General features: G+C 35.0%; 1 protein-coding gene across 4 annotated transcripts in view; it reads right to left on the reverse strand.

The window, feature by feature from the left end:
- The window catches only part of CEP128 (centrosomal protein 128), a 423783-nt gene that overhangs the window by 317638 nt on the left and 87107 nt on the right, over positions 1–19038 (reverse strand). For all 4 annotated transcript variants that reach the window (XM_081227258.1, XM_081227257.1, XM_081227259.1 and 1 more), the window contains 3 exons: positions 10284–10370; positions 1786–1860; positions 64–196 (listed from right to left, as the gene is read on the reverse strand). In XM_081227258.1, coding sequence (XP_081083384.1) covers positions 64–196; positions 1786–1860; positions 10284–10370 — 295 coding nt within the window. The remainder of the gene's footprint in view (positions 1–63; positions 197–1785; positions 1861–10283; positions 10371–19038) is intronic.

Genomic DNA, 19038 nt, shown 5'->3' on the forward strand with positions numbered 1-19038 from the left:
AAAAATGGGAAATATGTAAGAAAGATCAAAAAAGCCCCAGACATTTACAAATCAGAATTATACCTCTTCTAAACCTCCAGTCATCTTCTTGTTCATCCTGATGGCTTGACTGTTGCTTGGAAATCTGAGATACTTGATGTACTAAGCCTTTTTGATCGCCTTCTGCTTTCATGAGTTGTGTACGGAGTTCTTCTACCTAAATACACATAGTCAAAAATGAAACTTTTATCAGTTTTAAAAGCAGGAAAAGAATAACTGAACTTACAAATTATTTTTCTAGGGAAAAAAAATTTACTTCCAATGGGATATTGTAAGCACAAGTTGAAGCCAAGTTAATCTCCTTGTTATGCCAAGCACAGTGGAACAGTCTCTTGCTCCATTTCTTTATTCCTCCCATTCCTTCCACAAACAATGAATGTTCTTTCCCCTTCTCTATGTCTACTGTGACAAAGAATTTGACCACACTTTTTTTAAATCCCTATTTTCACCTCAGTCCACTCTCCTGTTATTAACCCAAACTACCTCCAATTAAGTACTATACATTTTTATATTTTTCACTTATTTTCTTTTATGTGAACATAGTCTATTGGTTGGTAAAGTCAAATGAAATGATCACAATTTAGCACACTGTGATATCAAAGTACTGCTCAAAATAAATAAGCAATAAAAGCTGTTGAATAAACTATAAACTCCTTGAGGTAAGGTACCATTTTATTCATCTTCGTATATCTGGAGACTAGCAAGCATGTCCACAATGACCTTTAAACAAGTCAGCAGTGGCAGAAAGACTCAGGTAAAGTCACAATGACAACCTTAACACATAAATCTCTTATTTCAAAAGATAAGATTAGAAATTACAAGGCAGAGTTAAAAGAAAAAAAATCAGAAGGAAATGAATACAAATATAAACTTCCAAAAAGAAAGTCTAAACTCTGCCAACATTAATTCCATTGGACCACTGGCTGCAAAACAAAACCATTACACATTTTTTAAACATTTTGTAAAACAGGAGCTACGGTGTTTCCGATGCTTCAGGATTAACTGTCAAAACGTAATACTCCTTCTGAACGTCTAAGATGTTTGACAACTTTGCCTACCTAGCATATTATGTAGTGAGTTATGTAGCCCACACCTCAAAACAGAGGAAGTTACAATTGCAATTTATATTAAACACAGGCAGAAAGGTAGTTAGAAACCCACATGCCCTTATCCAATGTGTATAAAATGGTTATTTCAAGTTACTGAACTTTAAATATGAGAAGCACCAAACTCCTATTATGGGCTAATGGGCTGCAAAATGTTATGCTTTAAAATTAAGCCTTATCTCTGGTTAAAAGGAAGCAGGTAGCATCTTGAAAATGTGAATATAAGACAGTGATGCATTCAAAGTAACTTGAACATGCAAGGTCTGTTTTATGTATTTTAGTTCCTCTTTCACTCTCTAACGTTTCCTTGAATAAAATTAAGCTCCTGGGAAAATTTTATCTTACACATCCAGTCTCACTTTTACACTGGTTATGCTAAGAGAGATAATTCTTAAACTGGAAAAGCAATCAGCAAGATACACTGTCACAGTGGGAACCTGGGCTGGTGTTTTATATTGGCTTTCTCTGAATCTTCCTGAAAGGATTTCATCTTTTGCTTATGTGTGTTAATATACATTCCTTAAGGAAAAAAACTTCTAGATCTAAGGTTTTTTTCCCTTTCACAAAGACATTTAATAGGGAAAGAGACTCAATCCTGATTTAATTTAAAAGCAGATTATCATAGCTTGCATAGACTTACCTGATGCAAAAGTGTTTCTCTGCTGCCTTCTGACTGATTCAATAACCTTCGAGATAGCTCCAATTCCTGTTCAAGCTAGAGTTTCAACAAAGAATAAGGAAAAATGTCCAATGGGGTAGAAGATAACTAAACTATTACAGGCTCAGTTTAAGAGGAGAAAAGTGAAAAAGTTTTCAGATTTTTACAGCTAACATAAAAAGAAAAATATCTTGCTATAAACATGTATCAATGCTCCCATTAAAATAATGGTAATTAAATAACAAAAAGTGAACCAGACCAGACTGCAGGAGGTCTTGGCTCTAGTCAGTTCCATCTCAATTATGACCCCATTTAAATCTCTTTTCCTTAGGCCACCTTTCTGTCACCTCTAAAATAAGGATTTTATATTACATAATCTGAGATCCCTTCAGTTCTAAATCATTTTAATGTAAATTCTAAAGCAGTTTTTTCTTTAAATTACTACATGTAGTATCATATGAACTAAATTAGAATAAAAATTTCAGGGACCCAATGACTCAAAGTATATTTCATCCAATTGGTTATTTTTTATATTCTTAATATTCTTATATTCCTAATGTTTCCAATATTCCTAACATTTCTAAAAATTTTAATCAGAATAAGATATTTTAAATTTCCCTAATAATACTGCCATTAGATAAGTATCCACAGAAAATGTGCCAGTTAGGTGACTAAATACCCTACAAAGTCAATGTGCCTAGCTTACCTCAAGCTGAAAAATATAACAGGATGTGAAGGGGAGAAGAATATGCCACTCCAAAATATGCCTCTTTGGCACAAGTATTATTCTGAGCTGATGGCAATCAAAACCCAACAGACTCTGGAAAAGCTTTTTACCTTCCCCTAAATTGCATTTAAAAATTTTAAAAGGAGGTCTGTACCAGAAAGAGAGCTGTTACCAAAGATAACTTTCTATATCTGAAAGACTTCTCTGCACGGCAGGGCAAACATTTGTTTACCATACATATACTCTTCTCACCTTCCTGTGAACTGTGTTCCTCCCCTTTGAAGCCCCAAGCCCCTATTCCTTGCCTTAGTTCAGGATGGTAGATAAGCCTCAACTGCCTGGCTGACTTTGAGTCTCATATTTTTATGGGGCTCCCATACATACAAAATTAAACTTGTTTTTCTCCTGTTAATCTGTGTTATGTCAATTTAATTATTATACCAGCCAAAGAACCTAGAAGGGTAAAGGGAAAATTATTTTTCCTCCCCTACAGATGGGAAACTTTTGTTAAAAATCCAGAGCTTACATATGCTGGACATGTTTGCACTTTGTAAGGGTAAGGTTGTTTTGTGAAATCACAAATTTATATTAAGATGTTATTAAGTGCTTTGATTTATAATAGTTATCCTAAATTATCATTTCATTTGAACAAACTACTATCTATACATTAGTCTTTCAGAAATTGTACATGTGGAAGGTGTGACTATTAAGGAGTAGCATGAGGGAACACTGTGGTGATGGAACAGTTCTGTATTTTGACTATCACGGCAATAAGATTGAGATTCATGAGATAAAACTGCATAGAAGTACACACACACAAACACACACTCAACATACAAATGAGTATACACATAAAGCTGGTGAAACCTGCATAAGCTCTATGCATTGCAACAGTGTCAATTTCCCGGTTTTGATGTTGGATGGCAATTATAGAAAATGTTATCACTGAGAATAACTGGCCAACGGTACATTTTGTTTTGCAAAACCTATGAACCTATTATTATTTCAAAATAATTTTTTCATCCAGTTATATAAGTTTTTGTTTGTTTGTTTGTTTGTTTGTCTTTGTTTTTTTTTGCAGTACGCGGGCCTCTCACTGTTGTGGCCTCCCCCGTTGCGGAGCACAGGTTCCGGACGTGCAGGCTCAGTGGCCATGGCTCACGAGCCCAGCTGCTCCGCGGCATGTGGGATCCTCCCGGACCGGGGCACGAACCCGTGTCCCCTGCATCGGCAGGCGGACTCTCAACCACTGCGCCACCAGGGAAGCCCATCCAGTTATATAAGTTTTTTAAAAGTGTGCATGCAGCTCAGAAAATAACTATCACATATTTTTAAAAGCACAGTTGACCCTTGAACAACATGGGTTTGAACTGCACGAGTCCACTTATACACGGATATTTTTCACTCGTAAAAACTACAGTACTATAGGATTGAATTCACATATGTGAAACCATGGCTAGAGAGAAACTGCAAATACGGAGAGCTGACTACATGATATACTCGGATTTCTGACTGCACAGAGGGTCAGGGCACCTAAGCCCCCATTGTTCAAGGGCCAACTGTAAATCAACTATAAACTACATGTGTAAGCAGAGAATCCACACAAAATATTATCTGACCTGTTCTCTTGTTTCTATAAATAAATAAAAAGGGAAGAAATGGCACCGAAGTCAACATGGTTTCAAAATCTACCAGGGTCCATACTGGTCATGTTTCCTGGGTAATATCAGCATTTACAACTCCCAAAGAGTAAACTTGATGACCTGATGTACCTTGCTTACCACTGTAAAGGCAGCATGGATGCATCATGCAACTTTACATAGGTTGGTGAAATAAAATAAAGGAGGCAAGGGTAGATAGAAAAGGCAATACGGAGTAAAGAACATTATATCAGAAGCAGATTTTTACTTTATCATTCATTACCTTGGGCTTGGCCTTTAATCTACTCATTTGCAAACTGAAGAGAGTTGTTTGGCCTCTGAGTTACTTTCTAGCTCTAAAATGCTACGCTCTATAGCCTCACAGATACGAATTCATATCAAAGATACTTAATATTTAATGAGAATAGAGGGTTTTTCGGAACTAGGCTGGTAACTGTTCCTATCTTCTATAACAAAAATGAATAGATGCAAAATATTCAATCTTTAAACAACAGGTCTTTCCCAACCCTACAGTAAAGTCAACCTCTTTAATGTTCTCCAGCAAAGGATGGTCAAGTTTAATTCACCTCTAGAAAAGGAGAGCAGCCAGGAGACAAGGTAGCGAACTACCTGTGTATGTTTCCAAGAGCAAGTGGCAGAGAGTGGCAGAGTCCTCAAGCCAAGTGACTCCACATGAAAACATAAAGGCTTTACTGCACTCTAAGAAATAACCTCAGGGACACTTTCCAAGGTACTCAATGAATTTCACTGGCCCCAAACAGCATTACTCTTTAAAAGTTAATTTTCAAAGCGGAGACAGCAGAAGCAAGAAGAACTACAATTTTGACCCTGTGGAAGGAAAACCACATTCACAGAAAGATAGACAAGAAGAAAAGGCAGAGTACTTTGTACCAGATGAAGGAACAAGATAAAACCCCAGAAAAACAACTAAATGAAGTGGAGATAAGCAACCTTTCAGAAAAAGAATTCAGAATAATGATAGTGAAGGTGATCCAGGACCTCAGAAAAAGAATGGAGGCAAAGATCAAGAGGATGCAAGAAATGTTTAACAAAGATCTAGAAGAATTAAAGAACAATCAACAGAGATGAACAACACAATAACTGAAATGAAAACTACAACTGAAGGAATCAATAGCAGTAAAACGGAGGCAGAAGAACGGATAAGTGACCTGGAAGACAGAATGGTAGAATTCACTGCCACGGAACGGAATAAAGAAAAGAGAACGAAAAGAAATGCAGACAGCATAAGAGATCTCTGGGACAACATTAAATGCAACAACATTCACATTATAGGGGTCCCAGAAGGAGAAGAGAGACACAGAAAGGACCCAATAAAATATCTGAAGAGATTATAGTCAAAAACTTCGCTAACATGGGAAAGGAAAGAGCCACCCAAGTCCACAAAGCACAGAGAGTCCCAGGTAGAATAAATCCAAGGAGAAACACGCCAAGACACATAATAATCAAATTGACAAAAATTAAAGACAGAGAAAAATTACTGAAAGCAACAAGGGAAAAATGGCAACATACAACGGAACTCCCATAAGATTAACAGCTGATTTCCCAGCAGAAACTCTACAAGCCAGAAGGGAGTGGCATGATATATTTACAGTGAAGAAAGGGAAGAACCTACAACCAAGATTACTCTACCCAGCAAGGATCTCATTCAGATTTGACAGAGAAATCAAAAGCTTTACAGACAAGCAAAAGCTAAGAGAATTCAGCACCACCAAACCAGCTCTACAACAAATGCTAAAGGAACTTCTCTAAGTGGGAAACACAAGAGAAGAAAAGGTCCTACAAAAACAAACCCATAACAATTAAGAAAATGGTAATAGGAACATACATATCAATAATTACTTTAAACGTGAATGGATTAAATGCCCCAACCAAAAGACACAGGCTCACTGAAAGGATACAAAAACAAGACCCATATATATGCTGTCTACAGGAGACCCACTTCAGACCTAGGGACACATACAGAATGAAAGTGAGGAGATGGAAAAAGATATTCCATGCAAATGGAAATCAAAAGAAAGCTGGAGTAGCAATAATCATATCAGATAAAATAGACTTTAAAATAAAGAATGCAACAAGAGACAAGGAAGGACACTACATAATGATCAAGGGATCAAAGAAGAAGATATAATAATTATAAATATATATACACCCAACATAGGAGCACCTCAATACATAAGGCAACTGCTAACAGCTCTAAAAGAGGAAATTGACAGTAACACAATAACAGTGGAGGACTTTAACACCTCACTTACACCAATGGATAGGTTACCAGACAGAAAATTCATAAGGAAACACAAGCTTTAAATGACACAATAGACCTGATAAATTTAATTGATATTTATAGGACATTCCATCCAAAAACAGCAGATTACACTTTCTTCTCAAGTGCACACAGAACATTCTCCAGGACAGATCACATCCTGGGTCACAAATCAAGCCGTGGTAAATTTAAGAAAACTGAAATCATATCAAGCACCTTTTACAACCACAACACTATGAGATTAGAAATCAATTACAGGGGGAAAAAAAAAGTAAAAAACACAAACACATGGAGGCTAAACAATACGATACTAAATAACCAAGAGATCACTGAAGAAATCAAAGAGGAAATCCAAAAATACCTAGAGACAAATTACAATGAAAACATGATGATCCAAAAGCTATGGGATGCAGCAAAAGCAGTTCTAAGAGGGAAGTTTACACCTATACAAGCCTACCTCAAGACACAAGAAACATCTCAAATAAACAATCTAACCTTACACCTAAAGGAACTAGAGAAAGATGAACAAACAAAACCCAAAGTTAGTAGAAGGAAAGAAATCATAAAGATTACAGCAGAAATAAATGAAATAGAAACAAAGAAAACAATAGCAAAGATCAATAAAACTAAAAGCTGGTTTTTTGAGAAGATAAACAAAATTGATAAACCTTTAGCCAGACTCATCAAGAAAAAGAGGGAGAGGACTCAAATCAGTAAAATGAGACATGAAAAAGGAGAAGTTACAACAGACACTGCAGAAATACAAAGCATCATAAGAGACTACTCCAAGCAACTCTATGACAAAAAAATGGACAACCTGGAAGAAATGGATGAATTCTTAGAAAGGTATAACCTTTCAAGACTGAACCAGGAAGAAATAGAAAATATGAACAGACCAATGACAAGTAATAAAATTGAAACTGTGATTAAAAATCTTCCAACAAACAAAAGTGCAGGACCAGATGGCTTCACAGGTGAATTCTATCAAACATTTAGAGAAGAGCTAACACCGATCCTTCCCAAACTCTTCCAAAAAATTTCAGAGGAAGGAACTCTCCCAAACTCATTCTATGAGGCCACCACCACCCTGATACTAAAACCAGACAAAGATACTACAAAAAAAGAAAGTTACAGACCGATATCACTGATGAACATCAATGCAAAAATACTCAACAAAATACTAACAAACACATTGAAAGATCATACACCATGATCAAGTGGAATATATCCCAGGGATGCAAGGATTCTTCAATATACACAAATCAATCAATGTGATACACTATATTAACAAATTGAAGAATAAAAACCATATGATCATCTCAATAGATTCAGAAAAAGCTTTTGACAAAATTCAACACCCATTTATGATAAAAACTCTCCAGAAAGTGGGCATAGAGGGAACCTACCTCAACATAATAAAGACCATATACAACAAACCCATAGCAAACATCATCAATGGTGAAAAACTGAAAGCACTTCCTCTAAGATCAGGAAAAAGACAACGATGTCCACTCTCACCACAATTATTTAATATAGTTTTGGAAGTCCTGGCCACCATGGCAATCAGAGAAGAAAAAGAAATAAAAGGAATACAAATCAGAAAAGAAGAAGTAAAACTGTCACTGTTTGCAGATGACATGATACTATACAGAGAGAGTCCTAAAGATGCTACCAGAAAACTACTAGAGCTAAGCAATGAATGTGGTAAAGTTGCAGGATACAAAATTAATGCACAGAAATCTCTTGCATTCCTATACACTAACAATGAAAGATCAGAAAGAGAAATTAAGGAAACAATCCCATTCACCATTGCAACAAAAAGAATAAAATACCTAGGAATAAACCTACTAAAGGAGGTAAAAGACCTGTACTCAAAAAACTATAAGACACTGATGAAAGATGACACAAACAGATGGAGAGATATACCGTGTTCTTGGATTGGAAGAATCAATATTGTGAAAATGACTATACTACCCAAAGCAATCTACAGTTTCAATGCAATCCCTATCAAATTACCAGTGGCATTTTTTACAGAACTAGAACAAAAAATCTTAAAATTTGTTTGGAGACACAAAAGACGCTGAATAGCCAAAGCAGTCTTGAGGGAAAAAGACGGAGCTGGAGGAGTCATACTCCCTGATTTCACTATACTACCAAGCTACAATAATCAAGACAATTTGGTACTGGCACAAAAACAGAAATATAGTTCAGTGGAACAGGATAGGAAGCCCACAGATAAACCCACGCACCTATGGTCAACTAATCTATGACAAAGGAGGCAAGGATATACAATGGAGAAAGGACAGCCCTGTTCAGTAAGTGGTGCTGGGAGAACTGGACAGCTGCATGTAAAAGAATGAAATTAGAACATTCCCTAACACCATATAAAAAATAAACTCAAAATGGATTAAAGACCTAAATGTAAGACCGGACACTATAAAACTCTTAGAGGAAACCATAGGAAGAACACTCTCTGACATAAATCACAGCAAGATCTTTTTTGATCCACTTCCTAGAGTAATGGAAATAAAAACAAAAATAGGGCTTCCCTGGTGGCGCAGTGGTTGAGAGTCCGCCTGCCGATGCAGGGAACACGGGTTCGTGCCCCGGTTTGGGAAGATCCCACATGCCGCGGAGCGGCTGGGCCCGTGAGCCATGGCCGCTGGGCCTGCGTGCCCGGAGCCTGTGCTCCGCAGCGGGAGAGGCCACAGCAGTGAGAGGCCCGCGTACCGAAAAAAAAAAAAAAAAAACAAACAAACAAACAAAAAATAAACAAATGGGACCTAATGAAACTTCAAAGCTTTTGCAAAGCAAAGGAAACTACAAACAAGATGAAAAGATAAACCTCAGAATGGGACAAAATATTTGCAAATGAAGCAATGGACAAAGGATTAACCTCCAAAATATATAAACTGCTCATGCAGCTCAATATTAAAAAAACAAACAACGCAATCAAAAAATGGGCAGAAGACCTAAATAGACATTTCTCCAAAGAAGAAATACAGATGGCCAAGAAGCACATGAAAAGCTGCTCAACATCACCAATTATTAGAGAAATACAAATCAAAACTACAATGAGGTATCACCCCACACCATTTAGAATGGGCATCATAGAAAATCTACAAACAACAAATGCTGGAGAGGATGTGGAGACAACGGGACCCTCTTGCACTGTTGGTGGGAATGTAAATTGATAACAGCCACTATGGAGAACAGTATGGAGGTTTCCTAAAATTAACTAAAAATAGAATTACCATATGACCCAGTAATCCCACTACTGGGCATATACCCAGAGAAAACCATAATTCAAAAAGACACATGCACCACAGTGTTCGTTGCAGCACTATTTACGATTGCCAGGTCATGGAAGCAACCTAAATGCCCATCGACAGACCAATGGATAAAGAATATGTGGTACGTATATACAATGGAATATTATTCAGCCATAAAAAGGAATGAAATTGGGTCATTTGTAGAGACGTGGATGGATCTATAGACTGTCATACAGAGTGAAGTAAGTCAGAAAGAGAAAAACAAATATCATATATTAACGCATATATGTGGAACCTAGAAAACTGGTACAGATGAACTGGTTTGCAGGGCAGAAATTGAGACACAGATGTAGAGAACAAACGTATGGACACCAAGTGGGGAAAATGGCAGGGGTGGTGGTCATGGGATGAATTGGGAGATTGGGATTAACATATATACACCAATATGTATTAAATAGATAATAAGAACCTGCTGTATAAAAAAATAAATTAAATTAAATTCAAAAAATCTTTTAAAATGTTAATTTTCAAAATCTTACTTTACTCTTTTCAGTTTCACTTTGTCTTAGCTTATTTTTCATTACTCCCTCATTCTCCTCTGCTTTAGCTTCTTGTTTCTTCAGTGCCTAGAAAGAAAGACATGGGAAAATCAGTATTATTCCAAAATACATATAAAACTGAAAGACATTACTAGGATCTATTAAGAAAAGGCTGAGGAAGATGATTATGAATTGTACAAAATATACACAGGAATTACAACCTGCTCATTCATTGAAATCATAAGATCACTTCATTGGGGCTCAAATATAAACAACTTCCCGATCTACCTAATCAAGTTCCACTTAGTTTCACTTTTTCCCATCTTTAGGAATTTTTTAACACATTTAGAGAGCTTAGACAGCTAACAGCTTTTTTGGAAACAAACAAATTTTACTGCCTGCCGAAATAGTAGTATTTAAAAGTTATATTATCAGCTCAACAATTTTGACATAATACCTAAAACCAGTTCACTAGTTCTTCAAATTCTGAAGAAATATCAAGGTAGAAACATGCTTGTTGCATCATTATTACATACATGACATTTTATCACAACATATAACTGGCTCTTCAACCATACTTTCACATAGAGCAAAGAAAAACATTCTTTTCTACATTTTTCTCTTTAATAAATTGGAAAAAAAGGAACTTTAAGAAAATACAAATTTCAAAAGTTAACCACATAAGTGTTTGTTCTGGTTTGTTTCTATGTTAAAACAAAATTAAACTTAAGGAAAAAAATTTATATTAAGAGCAATCTTTCATAACACCTAAAAGACATTCCATTTGTTTTAAAAAAAAAATTCGACACTTAGCATTTAGACTTAAAAAGGTGTATGTGTAGAGGCCATCCAAGTTGAGAAAAGCCTAATTTCCACAAGTCTTTTCCAACAAGTTCTATGATGCTCAATAGAAAAACTATTTTTAGGCAAACAGCAAAACATGTTAAAACTGTTTTGATGCAAGTATAATCAATCATATTCTAATTCCATTAACTCACATATCCAACATATATCTCCAAAGTGCATATATACGCATATATAAAATAACAATGTCCCCCCTACCCATGAGATTACAGCTCCCTCTGCATGGCTCCTGCTCTTACTAATAAAAAACAATTGAGTAAAAAAGCAGAGAGACACCATCAAAATAAAAAATAATTTTGATTTGAGTATAAATAATATAACAACACTTTTATAGTGTTTACTATGTCCGGGCATTCTTCTTCTTCTTACATATATTAAATAAACACATTACATATATTGAATATATACATTTAACCTTTATGATGGTTCCATGAGTTATTATTAAGTCCACTTTATTAAGAGGGAAGTTGGGGCTACAAGGAGTTGAATAACTTGCCCAAGGTCATTCACCAAGCTCGTGACAGAGACAGGACATAGATTCAGGCTGTGTGCCTCTTAACCATTGAATGGCACTGCCTCTCCACGTTGAAACAATAATATCAAGCTTATAGGGTGGATATGAAGACTAAATAATTTGATACTTGTAAAGCATTAAAATATACAATAAAAGACAACTATTATGATTACTAAATTGTTAACAATTGATAAAGTATTACAAATCATAATGCTTTTCAGGTAGCTATCAAATGATTTTGATGTTTATTATTTGTTCTTAACTGTAGCCTAAGTGGAATTTGTAATAATATTTACTTAGGTATGTATAATCTATTCAGGTTTGGCTGATGGGATGTGTTTATAAGTTTTTCCTGAACAAAATTATCCTAGAAACTTGAAAATTACTGCTGGTATCTTCATTTTTTCCATGCTTCCTCAGTCTAACTCCACCTAATATGTGTGTGTGTGTTTCTTTGACAGAGAGGGAGAGGAAGAGGTAGTGGGAAGGAGGGAGAAATATTTTTTAAAAAGATATGAAATGTTGCTATATTTTTCATCAATTCATTTTACAATATTTGAACTATCTTATTCCTCAATATCATCATTCAACCTAGCCCCGTCACCTGTTTTTCTTTAATGAGTTAAACTTAACTGGTTATCTTTTCAATATTTTTTTCCAGTTATGTCATACACCTTTTATTGTCAAGTATATTTTTCATATCAAATATATATTTGCAGGTTCTCTAAAACTTAATCTACCGCTAGTCTAGAAGTAAATTACTGTAGAAAGCATGCTTCTGTTTCTTAAACAAACAAAATACTATTTTTTTCAAGGTTCATGGATTCAGTCAATATTTTTTCATTGAACTAAAAACCAGCCTGGGTTTTTCCACAGAGAGGAGATTATGAGGAAGACTTCCTCAGGCAGTTGATAAGTTTCATCAAACTGTAAAGTCAGCCTCCCATTCTGGATTCAAACTCCTGGGCAGAAGCCACTCCAAATGAGTATGCAGTGAAGGCTCACCCAAACCCAATGACATCACTTAAGGCCATAAGCAACTTCAAACAAGATGGGCTTGTCCCAAATATAAGAGCCATTCACTTCCAAAGCCAAATTCAAAATCTACCTTGGAAGACTCTGCAACCTTCAAACAGTAGCTGCTAAGATCCTTCCAGTGTGATTCTGTACATCTCTTCATGTTCCAAGTTGTTTCCACCTGTGTCCTCTGCTTACTGAGGTACGAGAAACAGAAGGAGTCACCTGCTAAGCTTTTAAAACTTGACTTAACTGCATGCTGCAACTCTAGGAGTTTAACTTAATAAGAATTTAAACCCCAAAAATTCTCCAGTCAAGAAATTTTTCCATTTTACTAACTGGAATTAATCCATTTCTGTCCCTTTCTCATGAGTTCCAAAACTTACATTTTAAAAATCCTATTACATTTTACGTCAAAAAAACAAGAAAGACATATTAATATTTCCCAAGTGTTTACATACTTTATTTTGATTAAGTCTATTAAAATGTGCTTAATTCATTTATATGCTTATTTTTACTTAGATAGACATTCAAATAATCGTTGTTTATCTAGAGGTTTACATTTCCAAAGAGTAATATAAAAGATTTGGTGTCACTAAGGTATAAGCTTCAGAAGGCCAGGGACCTCATCTGTCATGATCATATTTTAACTCTAACACAATACTTGGCACATTTTAGGTGGTAAACATATGTTATCAAATGGATGAATAAATATCCCTTTATAATTCCTGAATAACAACTTCACTTTGCAATTGGCCAATTCTGTTCATCACATATATGAAAGTTTTCCAGATTTCTCCCATCTTTCTTAACCACCATATTTTCTCAAGCACCAAGCTGTCTTTCTTTCTGTAAAAACAATTATTATGGTGTAGTGATGTTGGAAAATAAATATTTACTTGGGGGTTTAAGTCAAAGAGTTAATAACCCTTTCCTGTTTTCACAAGTCATCATTTTAGTCTTTTCCTTAGGAAAAAATCCTCTGAATAGTTTTAAGGTTTTTTTATTTTTTAACTAATTCAGATTTACAGAACAGTTGTAAAGACAGCTCAGAGTTCCCATATACTTTTCACTTAGCTTCCCCTAAAAGTAACATCTTCCATAACCATGGTAAGTTTATTGAAACTAAGATGTTAACACTGTTACAAAACCAAAAGCTACAGACTTTACTCAACTATCAAATGTTCTTTTTTGTTCCAAGATACTTCAGAGCAGCTTGTCTCTTTAGTCTCCTCCAATCTGGGAAAGTTTCTCAATTTTTCCTTGCTTTTATGATTTCAACATTTTCTAAAATACTTCAGGTATCTTCAAGTCAGGTATTTTGTAGACTGTCCCTCAATTTGGGTTTTTGTGATGTCTTCTCATGATTAGACAAAGCTCATAAATTTGGGAACAGAATACCACAGAGGTAAGTACCGTTCTCAGTGCATCACACTGGAGGGTCCGTGATATCAACATGACTCAGGACTAGTGATGTTAACCTTGACAGCTTGATTACAGTAGGGTGGTGTCTGCCAAATCTCCCTGCCATAAAGTTAGTATTCTTTCCTTTCCAGACTCTGTTAGAAGCAAGTCATTAAGTCCAGCCCACACCCAAAGGGAGAAGAATTAAGCTCTGCCTCCCAGAGGGAGAATATCAAAGAATATGTAGAACTATGTTAAAATCACTAAAGTAATGAACAAATATTTTGGTAGATAACTTGAGGCTATGCAAGTATCTTTAAAGTTTTACCCACCAATTTTAGCTCAAAATCAGACCATTATCAGTACTTTTAATGATAACATTATCAGTACTTTTTTGGCCTACAAACTTTTCCCCCATCAAACCTTACGCCTAATGTAACCCAGATTCCTAGAAAGTTAACTCATAGCCCAGTGCTCACCACTAAGTAGAACGCTGAACCCCTTCGCATTCACCTCCAGATAACCTACTTACACCAAAAACATTAATGAGTGATGTAGAATTTACGTAAGACCGTATCAGTGGATGGAGTACACTCATCAAGTCTCTATATAATCCTAACTCTCCTGGGCTACTCCACTAACCAGGAATTTTCCTTCTCCCCTGTTCCCCTACATCTTCTTCAGCTTCACTGCTTAGTTTCTTTGCAGCTTCTGGACCTTCCCAATAGGCTTCTAAATCTCCCTCCCAGAGTTACGCCGAGCAGTGTGCCTCTATTCCAGTTCTCAATTTTGAATGCCGACACTGATTACCATGCCCAATACCCCACTTTCCTCACCACACAAAGAAAAGACCTGTTACCAGGATCCATTCCGCTTAAAGGGCGGTTGAGAAATAATTATTTTCATTCTCATACTAATAGATATTTAATCTTCATTTCTTATAATTAGTATAAATATTAGTAATTTTACTTGATGTGAAAGGAATAAAAATCAACAAGCTGAACTTTAATCAAACTGTGTTTTCTAGTACATGGAATTATGCCTTATAAAAACACAGTTCTTCTGAAAGTCAACTATTTTTTTTAAAATTTGAATTTCCATGTATGAGCTGTTGAATAAAAGAACCTCTAATTCTCTTGGATATCTAAGATTTTGTGATAAAATTTTCTTTCCTCTGAACTTTCCACCTTGTACATCTGACCACTTATAATATCACTTTTCCAAAATAATATATGCCTCTACTGTAGCTAATACTCTAAGGATATGTAAGTCTTGGAAAATTGAGGCAATGAGAACTTAAACTCTATTGTTTTCAGCAGAGGAACAAAAGTGAGGTACTGAGGAGCAACCCAAAGCAAATTACTATATTTCCACCTTATCATTTAGAAAAGTCAAACTTTAAACAACCTATAACACACCTATTAACTTTAAACCTACCTATACAACATAAGCCAGTAAACAAATAACACACAAGCAATATTCTAGCCCAGAACACTGAACCTATTTTCTATATTATCTAGTTTAAAATGAAAGACAAAGAAAGAAAATCTAACTCTTAAGACCTAGTAGATATAATGCACTTTAAATTTCGGAAACACAGATAACAGTCAATGAGAAATAGTTTTAAAATTAACTAAATTAAAATTACAAGTCATTTCTTCAAACCTTAATAACAAACTTTAACTCATTTACTACGTTTTTTTAAGAGTGTAAGGCTGCACTGGATTTCTTTTCCATTTGACTTAGATCAAACAATTTAGAATTATATTAAAACTGACCCAGTAAAAGCAGCTATAAAAAGAGGAAAAAAATCACATGCCAATGAATTTCTATTACTATGTTATTTTGCCCTTTAAAGCTTGTTTTTTTCTTAAAAGCAGTTTAGCTATAAAGCTATCATGTGCCCTGCTCCTGGATTCAGACTGTCTTTTACACATTTAAGATCACAGCAACAACACTGAGCCTTAATAGAGGGTCCCGGGAGCACATTTAAATTTCTAATAACAACAATGTTTCTTCTTTTTCTTAAGTGCGCCTATTTCCATTAAAAAGACTAACATATTGAGTATTGTACTACTGCAGTTCTTTAGAGGTAGATGATTCGGAATTCTCACAAATATAATCAAAAAAAAATACAGCTTTTCCTTTTAAAGAGTAGGGGAAAGGAGAAAAAGAAAATGTTTGTAGACCTCTCATCTGACCATAAAAACTCCCACAACTTTGACAATAGGCATGTTTATCAAGAGGCTCTAAAAAATAACACACTCAAAAATGTAGAACAAATAGGGAATTAAAGGCCCTTTGTCTACTTTAAATGGACCAGCAAGCTTGGGTAAGAATGATGGAGCTGGAATGAAATAAAGGTCACATGTTAACACCCACACAGGCCACTGAAATTTCCAAAACAACAAAAAAATTATGAACATAAGCTATCCTGTCTTATCCTAATCACTCAGCAGCACTACAATTGCATGCCTTTGGTCACAAGGGCAAGAATATGTAGATGATTCACTGGTAAACCAACAGGACTATAGAAAAACAAGTCTGTGCTCATACTGAACAATAGGTCTGTAATATTATATTAAAGGTACAAACTTTTAAGTCATATTTTTCCCATAACAATAAAGAATGAAAAAGTCATGTTACTGAGAATTATAAAAACAGTTGCTCTTAATATATATATATATATATATATATATATCTATATATATATATATATATATATATCTTTTTTAGAGCAGTTTTAAGTTCACAGCAAAATTGAGAGGAAGGTACAGACAGTTCCCATATACACTCAGCCCACACACATGCATAACCTCCCCCATTATCAACATCCTCCAACAAAACCTCCACCTTTGTTACAAGTGATGAACCTAAATTGATGCATCATAATCACCCAAAGTCCATGGTTTACACAGGGTTCACTCTTGCTGTTGAACATTCTGTGGGTTTGGACAAATGTGTAATGACATGTATCCATCATTATAGTATCATACAGAGTATTTTCACTGTCCTAAAAATCCTCTGTGCTCCACCTATTCACCTCTCTCCTTCCTACTCCATCTCCTGGTAACCAATGATGTTTTTACTATCTCCATGTTTTTTCTTCCAGAATGTCATGCAGTTGAAATCCTACAGTATGTGATCTTTTCAAATTAGCTTCTTTCACTTAATAATATGCCTTTAAACTTCCTCTATGTCTTTTCATGACTTCACAGTCATCTATTTTATAATCATTCTTCATGTAGGTACAAAATAAAAATCAGCAAATATTTTAAGTTTCACAATATAGTGATATTCTGATCCAAATCAGACCACATAAGCTATAAACTGAAGTTGTAAGTTGTCTATGTTTATGTATTTTAAAAAATTAAATAGCCTTAAGGACATGTTATATTTCAAATCAAGGAAAAACATTACTAAGTACTCGGTATATATAAAACACTGTAATTGGAACCTGACTTAACTGGAATTTTTTTTAAATATAAAAATCTGGTGTCCATTTCCAAAATTCTCTTCTGTAAACCTAAATCAAAGCTCCAAAACCAAACATCAATAGAAAAATACGTGTTTTGAAAAGGAATATATACGTATAATACAGCAGGATTTTATTGCTCATAACTAGTACTACTCATTTAAATTAACATAGATTTTATTTCTGTCAAGTTCTGTGAATTTCTAAATTTTGTTTTTTCCTAAATCAAGTTAGAGATTCCTCCCACATGAAAACTAGCTAAAGTCATGGAAAATTTTAGCCTTTAAGTTCATCCAGTTGGGGATTATCTGTGCCAACAAAAACCAAAACAAAACAAAACAAAAAATTAAGTTTCTTTTCAAGGCAGAAAACAATACATTCATATTCTAAATCCCTGAACCAATATCTCAGAAATAGCTAAGTGATTGTTACTTAAATTATTCAAAGAAGTTTATTTTTCAGGCATAACCAAGGAACAAAAATTCCATACCAACATCTACGGTTTTAAAACACTTTAATAAGTGAAAGTAGAACTGCATGACAGAAGTCCAAAGAGAATCCAATATTGATCACCATTATGACACCATACAGATTTTGGGGATATCAAAGGGAGAGATTCTAAAGACTTGGTGCCAGGTGAACTACGTGCATTTTCCAGATTGAAGTGGTAAGCACATAGTGAGTAGAGTCACAAGTTGCAACCATCCTTGTTTTGCAAAGGGTAGAGTAATATCAGGTATCATGTGGTTAAGTAAGATTTATCAGTAGTTAAGTACATTGGTATTACTTCTGATGGTAAGTGTAATCCTAAATAATGTTCTTTAAAGATACCTGAGGTTTTGAAACATAAAACTCAAAGCTTCTCTTTGAGAATGGCCTAGATGTCTTATTCTTTTTTTTTTCTCCTTCTTCTTATGATAAGGTGATTATTATTTCAGGAATCCAAAAAGCTTTATAGGAATTATTGTGGTAGAACAGATGAGCACATACTACTGACCTATTTTCCCTAATAAATAAATAAACTTATTGGTTCCACTACATCCATATTTATGGAGTCTGTGACTGGTTAGAGCACCCTGTGCCAATGAAGCCAACCAAGGCCATGGGTTCAATCAACATGAGAACCAATTCCCTTTGCTCTCTTCCATGGCCATAGCCTTTACCCTAAACCTTAGCCAAAGGCCACATGGAAGACTAAGCAGGCCAGAGACCATAGATGAATCAGCGAAAATCCATTACCATGACTATAAAAATAACGCAAAAGTAAAACCCCTATTGACTAGTGTCAGGATTTCGTTCTTCAAACGTTATTAAATTTGCCCATCTGCAAAACAAAACCTTAATTATTGCCTACAAAGTTGGTATGCTGAAAAGACATATAAGTCCTTTGACTTCTTTAATTCAAAAGCAACAATGGTAATGAGTATTATTCTCCTAAATGCCATTGCTTTTACTGGAATGGATTGTATTTTTATGCAATC

This window comes from Mesoplodon bidens (assembly GCF_964165515.1).
Source record: "Mesoplodon bidens genome assembly, chromosome: 3".
NCBI lineage: Eukaryota > Metazoa > Chordata > Mammalia > Artiodactyla > Ziphiidae > Mesoplodon > Mesoplodon bidens.